This window comes from Candoia aspera, chromosome 4 (assembly GCF_035149785.1).
Source record: "Candoia aspera isolate rCanAsp1 chromosome 4, rCanAsp1.hap2, whole genome shotgun sequence".
NCBI classification, from domain to species: Eukaryota; Metazoa; Chordata; class Lepidosauria; order Squamata; family Boidae; genus Candoia; species Candoia aspera.
Window position 1 is genome coordinate 84598630 of NC_086156.1, and position 10509 is coordinate 84609138.

Sequence of the window (10509 nt, forward strand, 5' to 3'; positions counted from 1 at the left end):
GTCTATGGGCATTTTTCAAAACATAACAAGGCTGACAATAATTTAATAGGGTGTGGGTCTATTACTGGGTAAGGGAATGAGCTGGAGAATATCAGGATGGGGTGGGGGGTTGTGCCTTCAAGTAATTTTGGATGCCTGGTGACTGCTTGGACAAGTCCCTGCAGTTTTCTTTGCATGATTTTTGGAAGTGGTTTGTCCTTGTCTTCTTCCTAAGGCTAAGAGAGAGTGACTGGTCCAAGGTCATCCAGCTGGTTTTGTGTCTAAGGCAGGACTAGAACTCATGGTCTCCTGGTTCCTAACATGGTGCCTTAAACCACTATGCCTCACTGGCTCTCATAAGGAGATGGTTGTAGTTCTCAAAAATGTATTACTGACAAATAAAATGATTTGTTTCTTTTTTTCTAATTGAATATAATTCCTGTTTCTTTGAATTGTAGGCGCAAGAGGGACCTGAGCACCTCAGAGTAAGTTGCTTTCTTCCTGTCCATGGTCTTTGCTTTTATTTGTACTTGAATGGTTTTGTGCAAATGTCACCATCCATCTCCCTTGCCTCCTCCAGTGTGCTTGCATTTCCAAAATCTCCTTTCATTCCAACTAAACCACACGAATTTGTACCTTCTACAGTATTATAGTCACTTAATGGTGAGGTAACCTAAACCTCTTCTAAAGTTAAATCATAGGGTCTGGTCTGTTGGGCCTAATTCAAGAATGACGAGGAATCAGTCCAACCAAACTTCAGTTCTTTATTTGATCACTCTGTACAGACGGAATCTTGCCAGACTAATTCTACTCTACTCTAACCTAAAGGGAAATAACCTGGGAGGTTCTAGGGTGTGGCTACTCTGAATCTCTTTGTCTTCCCACTCCTATCTCCAGGTTATGTTGTCTCTTGTCCTGCCCCCCTCCTTGGAATGTGCTCCTTCCTTCCTGAGAACCAGCTGCGTTACTATAGTCCACCACAGGTCTGAGTCATAGGTCCTGAGAGTCAATCTAAAGACTAGACCATTAACCAAGAGACACACAGATGGACACATAACACACACAGAGGAAGGCATCACAAAGTAGCTGTGATACCACAATCTACCAAGCTGTTCCCATGGCAACTCTTCAGTAGTGCAAGCACCTCCTCCTCTGCTCTCATAACTGTGGCAAAGTGGGTAGCCTTGCACAGGAATCCCATCCAACATCTTACTTTCTGTGGTAGGCAGTCAGTCTTGGGGACTCCTGGAAGAACCATCAGAATAAACTAACGTGACACTCAGGAAGGGACCTCTACTATTAGGAAGATAGGAACTGAGCCAAGCCACCCTGAAACGTGGGTCATGTTGAGGAAATAGCAGGCCAAGCCAAGCTTGAGGAAAAAATGGGTACCATAAATGAAACACAGAGGGCCTTTTCCTTGAATACTGCAGAATCTTCAGAGGAAAGCATTCCTGAACCAATATCGGCCAACTTCTTTGTCCCAAAGCTACTTCGAAATAATGCCTTTGATGAACCTCAACCCTCTTGTTCAGGCCTGAAGATGAAACCCACATCTAATTCCAAGTTAAAAGACAGAGGCAAGCCTTCTTTTCCTTGGAAATTCCTTCTGCCAAAGCGTGGTGTCTCCAAGCTCATTTTCCAAGTGGTAGCTTCCACTGAGAAACGCACTGGTGTCTCCCTGCAAGCCCTTAAGAAGAGCGTTGCAGCCACTGGCTACAACCTGGAGAAGCGGAAGAACTATTTCAAGAGAGTCTTGAGGGCCTTGGTGGCCAAAGGATTGTTGAGGAAGTTGACTGGCCATGGACTGACAGGCTCCTATGCGATTAGCAAAATGATGATGAAAGTACTGAAGAGAAAGAAGAGGAAAAGGAGGAGGAGGAGGAGGAGGAGGAGGAGAAAGGCAATAGCTGTCCTTAAGAAAAAGAAAGCTGCCAAGCGGAGGAAGAGGAAGAGGAAGAGGAGGAGGTCGAAGAATAAGAAGACCAAGCCTGAGAATTCTGATCCATCCAACTTGTGTAATGAGATGTCAGTGATGACTTGAGGTTTCCATAGCTGAAGCTGTGTGTAAGGAAAAAGAAAATAAAGTGCCGTATTTCAACTGTCTAATTTTTGTGCCTATTATTTGAAATGGGGAGGAACATCAAGTAAGGTGTCATGGGACAAATCTATAGGGAATTCTAAATGTATACTTCCCTCCATATGTGTTAGTTTTATATTGTGGACATGTGCTGTTTATAAATACTGCAGAAATGAAAGCCATGCTTATCCTGTTGGATTGCAAACTTGGAGAAATGATAAGAATGATTTTATTTTCATGTATATGTGTGTGTGTGTGTATGTTATATATATATATATGTATGTATGTATGTATGTAAAACATACACACATACACATATATACATATACATATACATATTTTTTCTCTCTATTCTATAATAACTTCTAGATAAATGATAGACAGATAGACTGACAGATGATAGAGATGGAAGGAAGGAAGGAAGGAAGGAAAGGAAGGAAGGAAGGAAGGAAGGAAGGAAGGAAGGAAGGAAGGAAGGAAGGAAGGAAGGAAGGAGGAAATGTAGCCATTACGTATTTCATCACTATAAGTAACAAATCAATTATTCCTTGTTTAATCTGAACTTCTGTGATGAGCTTCTATGATAACCACATTAGAGGTGTCTGAGGCTTGAAGACCTGGGCCACAACCTGTTCTATACTTTATCCCTTTTGTCAGGGAAGGCTGGGAACTGTAGTACACTATCTTGGGAGAACCTAGGCTAGGAAAGACTTGACTGATGTGCTGATCAGAATATAAGTGCCCACAGGACTTTAGTTTTCTTTGAGTGCTGTGGGACAGTCATACATTTACACATATCAAAACATGTACTCTGACTGAATAAATACTGTATATATTTTGAAAGAAAAATATATATATATTTTTTTAAAAAATTAACATATTTTGAGATAAATTTTTAAATGTGCAGACTGATGCAGAATGGAATGGAACAGAATTTCAGGAAAATAAAATCCCACATCCATAACTGGCTGAACTTTATTGACACAATAATCAGTTAAGATGCATCTAGGAACTGTGAAAGTAAATTGCCTGTGTATTGGTTGGAGTATTCCCATCTGAATAAATTTTGGAATGAATACACACACACACACACACACGTTTTTATATGAAGCACACCTCTGATAATTCTGCTTGGTTTGTACAGAACAGCCTTCCTCAATTTGGGTGCCTTCCAAATGAATGGGATTATAACCCGTTGTCTGCAACCAGCTTGGTCATGTTGACTGAAAATGATAGCCTTTAGCCTAATAGAATTGGATGGCAGCTATTTTGGGAAGTCTGATGTGGCAGAGCAGACAGATCCATAAATGATCTAGAAAGCAGATCGGATTTTGGATCCCAAAATGTGAGTGATATTATTTCTCCTTTGGAAGAAGAGTTGTATAGAATTTGGAAGATCAGAGATAATTTAACACAATATTTTAAGACAAGCACAGAATTTTTTTGGCTAGCAGGCACATTTGGAAAGTTGACAGCATGCTGTGGGGAGATTTACATAAAAGAATTGCTATGAAGGAAGCTTGCTATCTAAAAATGGCTGCCGGTGTGGGTATGACCATTCACAACATTGCCATTTACCTAAAGGCATACCACCAAGGTTGTTCCTAACTGTAGCTCCCAGGATGGTCCCTATTGACTCAAGTTAGTTTTATATTTTGTGAGAGGTATGTCAACATACTTCCAAAGGATTGGTCTGCAGATATCTGGTGTTTTTACTTTCTATGAATATCAATGGGGTTTACATGGAATCCAGAGGCATTCTTGGAAATAAAGGTGGCACTAGTGGCTGATCCCTTTGCAATATGCCATCTTCCTAGTTATTTTGTTTTCAAGGAGTCTTTAGAAAAGTCAGATGGGCAGGGGCAGACATAAGATATTGCAAGTTTTCTAGGTTGTTTACTTTTTCACAGATGTCTGGCACCACATATTAAATATGTGAGAACTAAACACAGTTCTGACACTTACATAAGAACTTTTTGATGTACAATTCATCTCCCCTTTCTCATCTCTGATTCTGTAATGTTTGTTACCCATTCAATCATATATCTCTGCTGTTTTACAGATGTTAGTTCAAGCAATTTCTTGCTTCATTTTTTCATGGATTTCAGTTGTTTATAATGCATGTTATATTTCTCTTTTTTATATGAACAATATGTACCTTAAGCAAGAAAGAGACTCATTCACCATCTGCATACCACGTATATGGGGTTTTTATTAACCCTCCCTTAACGATATACTGTTTTCTTTTTTAAAGAAATGGTATGGATGCTGGTGAATTTTAAATACAGGGATTGCTTTATTAGTCAAAAAGCTGCAGATGTCATTCTGGAAGACAACTCAGGCATCCTTCACACTTTGACCTGATTTTGGGTAGCCTGAACAGATGACATCTTTCCTCTTCTACAGGTTTTCTTGACATCTGCCTTTATTTGCTTCTTGGCAGTTTCTCGGCCATTCTTAGACATGGTAGATCTGCTTTTTTTCTTGATTGAATCTTTGGCCTTCTGACCTTTTCCTCTCATCTTTGGTTGACTCTTCTTCTTCCCAATGTCAGGATTGACCTTGAATGAGCCTGTTGCTCCAGTCCCCTTTACTTGCCAGAGTTGCCCTTTTGCCACCATGTTCTTGATAGACCTCAGGAAATAATGCTTCTTTTTGGCCATGTCATAGCCCATGCTTGTTACAATTTTCTTAAGAGCTTGCATAGAAAGACCAGACTTTTTCTGGCAGGTGGCAACAGCTGTGTAGATCAACAACGAAAGATTGGAAGTTGGTGGCTTGGGTGCAATGGTTCTTGACTGATTTAACTGTCTACCAGCTCTTTCAGAAGGCAGAGTCTCTCTTTTCCTAGAATGATTCCTGCCACTGTGCAGCAGAGGATCCAGAACAGCAGAGGACTCAGAAGAATTGTGAGTATTCTGGGAAATTGGACACTCTTCTGTATCTTCTGATTGTGGAGTTGCAGCCACATTATTGGAAGATGAGTCAGATGCACCTACTGCAGGAACGTCTGGAAATGTGTTTGGCTCCATCACATTTCTCAAGAAGGGATCTTCTGTCACTTCTCTGTTCCTGTCAGATCAGAGGGATATTTTAGCAGCCTACAGCTGTCTTGTTCTTTTTGGAAGAGAAAAATGTCTGTCTTACTTCCTCCCCTCGGAGTTTTCAGATTTCAGCTGCTTTTCCCACCCTCCTTCTACTGGCCCCTATTGTCCACACATGCCTGCCACTGAATGGGTACACCTTTGCAGATATCCTGGAACTGAGGATTTTTTCACTTTCACAGCTTTACTTTTTCATTTACTCACCCAATTCTTGCCTTGAGGTTCTAGAACAAACAGATGCTTTTTCTTAAGGGTCTTTCTTCAAGTTTGATAAGCACATCTAGTATTTGGTTTGTTTTTTTTAATGGTCGTATGTCTTAGAGTATAGAGGATCTCAAGCTGGTGGTGCTCAGCTGCAAGGCAAATAAAGCCTATTCATCTCACAGTCACTTTTTGAGTGTTTAGGTCTAGCTGGTTGTCAAGACAACACAAGTGGGTGCTCTGTGATGTCGACTTTCTGCACTATGATATCATGAGAACAGCTCACATCCTTGAATCCTCCTCCTTAGTTGTTAAGTGTTTTTCCCTCCAGATTTAAAAAGAATAATAATAAAAGTCATTAGGTAAATAAGTGTGAGTGTTCCCTCGACAATATTACCACAGTGTTCAGTAATTAGAACAGGAGAAAAAAGTGTAATGTTTTTGAAATAGGACCAGGGTAGAATGGGAAAATGGGATGCTTAGATCAGATTCAGTTATGACTGACATCCCATCCAGTTTTATTAGAGCTTCACTTGATGCATTCATCCAAAGAAAATCAAGAAAAAATAGAAAGCTTGCTGTATTTGAAAACAGAACAAACAGAATCAAATTTGGTATGGTGGGGGAGGCCAGTAAAAGAAAGATCAAGTTTAAAAATGGGCTGGATCAGGCAGGGAGATGTGAAAAAAAACATTGCAGATAAAATATATAAAGGGAAAAAAGAATAACCCTGAGGAACAGGAGGAAGAGCCACTACTACGACAACGGTCAGATCAAAGAAATCTGAGTTCGGGACAGAACTGTAATCCAAGTAAACGTCTCAGATGAGACCCTCCCTAGTTCTCATGAAGACAAAGGGGCGGGGGGGGGGAGAGCGCATTCAGGCTTACAGGATTCTGTTACTGTAACCTCATAATAAAAGTAGGATTAGCATTCATAACTTTGGTTTCCTAGTCTGGTCTACCTTGAAGGGCTGACAAAAGTCCACCAATGAATCCCTATGGAAGAGGCAGATGGGCAGCAGATGGAGATGCTCCATTCTAAGTCCCTCCATAGTCCAGTCTCTCCAGGGCACACAAACCCCACAAGAACAGACAGTAGACCCACCGACACAACACATCACTTCATTACACAGAAGAAAATACAGGTGCCTCCTATAGGCACTGCTGGTAAAGGGGGTTGGAAGTATTTAGAAGCTGTGTTTTGCATGCTTTCCCTAACTTGTTTTACTGTTTTTACAGACTAACATGACTGTGGCTGTGGAATTAGTATTAAACTGCTGTTTAGTCAATTTTAAAATAACCATGTGAAAATATATGAGTTTATCCTCATTTTATAACAAAAGCTCTCCCTCTCTCAATCTGTACCATCTAATGCACAGAATGCAAGGTTGGAAGGGACCTTGGAGATCATCTAGCCCAACCCTTTGTTCAGTGCAGGAATCCACTACCACAGCCATCCACTACTGCTCACCCCATTGCTTTGTCTTCCATATCCCCTCTCCCTCACTTCCTCCCTCTGAAGATGAATCATGGTCCTTGAACAGCCCATTTGAATATTTCAGTGTTGGGTTAGATGTCCTTGGGGCCAGATAATTCCTTTCCTCACACTGCCTGATACTCCTTCCTGCCAACTAGCTGTCCTCATAAGGAGTCAGAGATTTTTTTTTAATCGTATGGCATAGCTGTTTGGTGTTCATTCTGCTTTTTCTTGCTGGGAAATCCTTGTGTGGTCCAGCAGCCAGATGTATAGACTATTTAGCCGTGACAAGTCACGTTGTCCAGGGTGCATCATGAGGAGGCTAGTCTACACTGCACTGAGTTGGGCTGAGAGAAAGTGACTGGCCCAAGGTCACCCAGCCGGCTTTCATGCCTAAGGTGGGACTAGAACTCACAGTCTCCTGTTTTCTAGCCCAGAACCTTAACCACTAGACCAAACTGGCTCTCAGAGCCAGAGATGATTGGGGAAGATAGATGGGGGAGGCCAACATGTCTCCTTGGGTCAGAAAGGCCCATCTGCCCTGTATTCTTCTTTCAAAAGCAAAAGGAGACACCTCCGTTTGAGGGTTGAATTATGGTTTCCCTCACCCTGGAGGGAAAATGACATGGCCTCTAGAACATGCTGGCTGGCCTTTTTTTGCTTTTGAAAGAAGGACAGGAAAGGAAGGCAAATGGTTCCAGATCACCTGATCCATCTGTTCAGAGAGTTGCATTGCTAGAGCTGTCACTGCCACTTTACAGTAATAAACTCTGTTCGCACAACTTGCTTCGTTAGAGTTACGAAAGACCAGTCTTGCTAAACTTGGCTAGCTTTAATTTTGTGGCTTAATGTATTGTGCAAACCAAGTCTGTTTCGTTAGTCTGTAGTTCAGTGTATTATGCAAAAAGAGAAAATGGGTTAATTCAGTAACCGAGTTCAAACTCGGCCAATGAATTGTTTGCTCTGGAGTACACGTGTGGGGGTTGCAGCGAGCTCTGAGTTATTGGAAGGGGAGCAGACAGCCTCCTCTAGATAGGCTGTATTCCCCATCCCCACTGGAAATAGTGGGGGAGATTTCCTTATATCACCACCCCTGATCATTTTCATACTGTTGTGCCTAAAAGTGTTTCAGCTTTGTTTGCTTTAGTCTCTTACTTTTTAATCTGATTCATTCTTCATCACTTATTGCAGCTCGAAATTGGGATGATAGATACAAATACATCTACAAAAACTGATAAGAACACATAGTTGCATGAGCTGTACAACACAGCAGTCCTCCTACATTTTCTTCTTTCCTCTTTCTAAAGACTGACAGTCTGCTGCTGGTTAGTACCTTCCAGAAAAATCAGCAGGCAGATCTTTTCAAAAGTAGAGGGGAGACAAGTTCCAAAAGGCTGATTATGGCACTGTCTAATGTGATAAAAAATGGAACTTCTTAAAACTATATTGATCAAAGTTTCTGTTTCTACTCCACAAGGACAAATCCTATTATTTCTAAGGCAGATTAATGATGACCTTTCAAGACAGCAGGGGGAAATCCTCTATCATTAATTATTATAGGTTGTGGAGGGTATAGTGAGATAAGAAGTCAGATTGATAAATAAATACTTATTAAGTCATTGGCTTTTCTTAAAAAATAGTTCTGTTCCATTTTTTTCCCCTGCAGCATCCAGATGGTGCATCATCACACAATCCATGATAACACAGAGGAACTGAGGGAGATGGCTGGTACTCGGGATGTGCCCCGTCCCCTCTCCACTTTGCCCATGTTCAATATCCGTACGGGCGAGAGAACAAATCCCATGCAAAGTAACCGCTATGACAGTGCCCAGGTGCCTCTCATCTTGGCTCAACAGTGAATAATTAATCAGGTTTGTACCATTCCTATGAACCTTCCTGTCCATGACTCTGGCCAGTTGAGATAACACAGGAGGCGCGTCTGTCCTTGATTCTCTTAGGCTAAGAATCCAGACCAGGTTTCTCAACCAGGGTTCCGTGGCACCCTAGGGTTCCGCGAGAGGTCACTAGGGGTTCCCTGGGAGATCAGGATTTATTTAAAAAATTATTTCAAATTCGGGCCACTTCACATTAAAGAGGTAAGTTTCATTCTTTATTTTTAGTTTAAGAACACGGTTAGTGCATCTATACAGGCCTACCCATGAAGCAAATGTAATAATTTTGTAACTGCTGGCCTATACTTGAGCCCGAATGTGCAGGGGTTCCCCGAGGCCTGAAAAGTATTTCAAGGGTTCCTCCAGGGTCAAAAGGTTGAGAAAGGCTGATCCAGACAGCAGGAACCCTTTGCAAAGTCTGTGTGTGGCAATTCTATTGCTCTCCCTTTTCCCTAAATGAAACAAGAGGGATCTTGGTACTACCAAATCCCCTTTTAAACTACGTTTTTTCTTCCGACAGGTCAGACTGCGCCCATTTTTACTGAGAAGAGTTTTCCACCAAAGATGTTTCTCAAGACTGAGACAACTAACAAATGATAGGTGTGGCTTTGTTGCTACTTTTCAATGTTGATAACTTTCAAGCTTGGAAATGAAGAATGAGTGATTATTCAGTAATTCTTGGCATAAGTTTGTAGGGTGGGTTTTCAGCACCTTTGTTGCTACATGTTGAAGGGATGGGAGACTCAAGGCTAGTACGGTAATGCGGTATGTTAGAGACGCCTAGCCTTCCCACAGAACTGTATTTTCCAAACTTCCAAAAGCGATCAGAGTTTACATGTGTTTGATATGATAGAAGAAATAATTTCCCTCCATCTTCTTGGCATGATAAAAGATCAACTCTCCTTCCTGTATTTTGCTTTCTTCGGTGAATAAAGTGGCAAAACCTGGATTGCTTTATAAACAGTACTTACATACACGCGTAGATACCCATCACATTATTCCCTTTCAGGGTAAACAACATTGTACAAAATACAGAAAAGAAGTAAGAAATAGCTGGTAAAAAAAGACATGAGACCAGAAAAGAGAAATGGAAATATAGCTGAATTTAGTGTATACCATTCACTGTCGTTTTTTCTTTCTATTCTTAGAAACATTGCAAATTGTAAACTTGTTTGAGATCTTTTACCTGGAATTAGTATAGGAATGTTTTAAATAAATAAATGCCTGCACGGATATCATCCTTATTTCCACCATCCTATCACACTGATTCATGTACTATCTTTTGTTCTTGAAACTTCTCTCCTTTCTCTTTTCAGAAGTCCAATCAAGTCCCACCCAGCCACTTTTTCTACTTCTTCTGCTGCCCCTCAGCCCATTCACTCATTTGTTTTGCAGTTTGATCTTCATTCAGTCTCTCTACATAAGTAAACCACCCTAACATTTTTTTTCATACCGATTACTGATTATTATAGGCAACCCACGACTCTTCATCATCTACTCATCCTTGACCCTGTCTCTTTTTGTTTTCCAGCACATATTTCTTAAGTAGCCCATTCCCACTGCATTCAGCTTTCTGTTGTGTTTCTCCTGACATACACACATCTGACTTCTATATAACAAAGTGAGCAGAAGCATGCTGTTATCCATAGTTATCTTCACATCTTTCAATAAATGTTGATACCATGTACTACTCACTCCTTTTCTATGAGCATTTACATGTTTGGGAGATATAGTGAGCTATTATTTCACCCGATGGGAAAAATACTATACAGAG

General features: G+C 41.0%; 1 protein-coding gene across 1 annotated transcript in view; it reads left to right on the top strand.

Moving 5' to 3' along the window:
• The window catches only part of SGCA (sarcoglycan alpha), a 34516-nt gene extending 24339 nt beyond the window's left edge, over window positions 1-10177 (top strand). The window contains exons 8-10 of the mRNA XM_063302071.1: window positions 438-464; window positions 8510-8714; window positions 9256-10177. Of these exons, the coding sequence (XP_063158141.1) occupies window positions 438-464; window positions 8510-8702 (220 nt within the window). The 3' untranslated portion in view covers window positions 8703-8714; window positions 9256-10177. The remainder of the gene's footprint in view (window positions 1-437; window positions 465-8509; window positions 8715-9255) is intronic.
• Window positions 10178-10509: the final 332 nt, after the last annotated feature.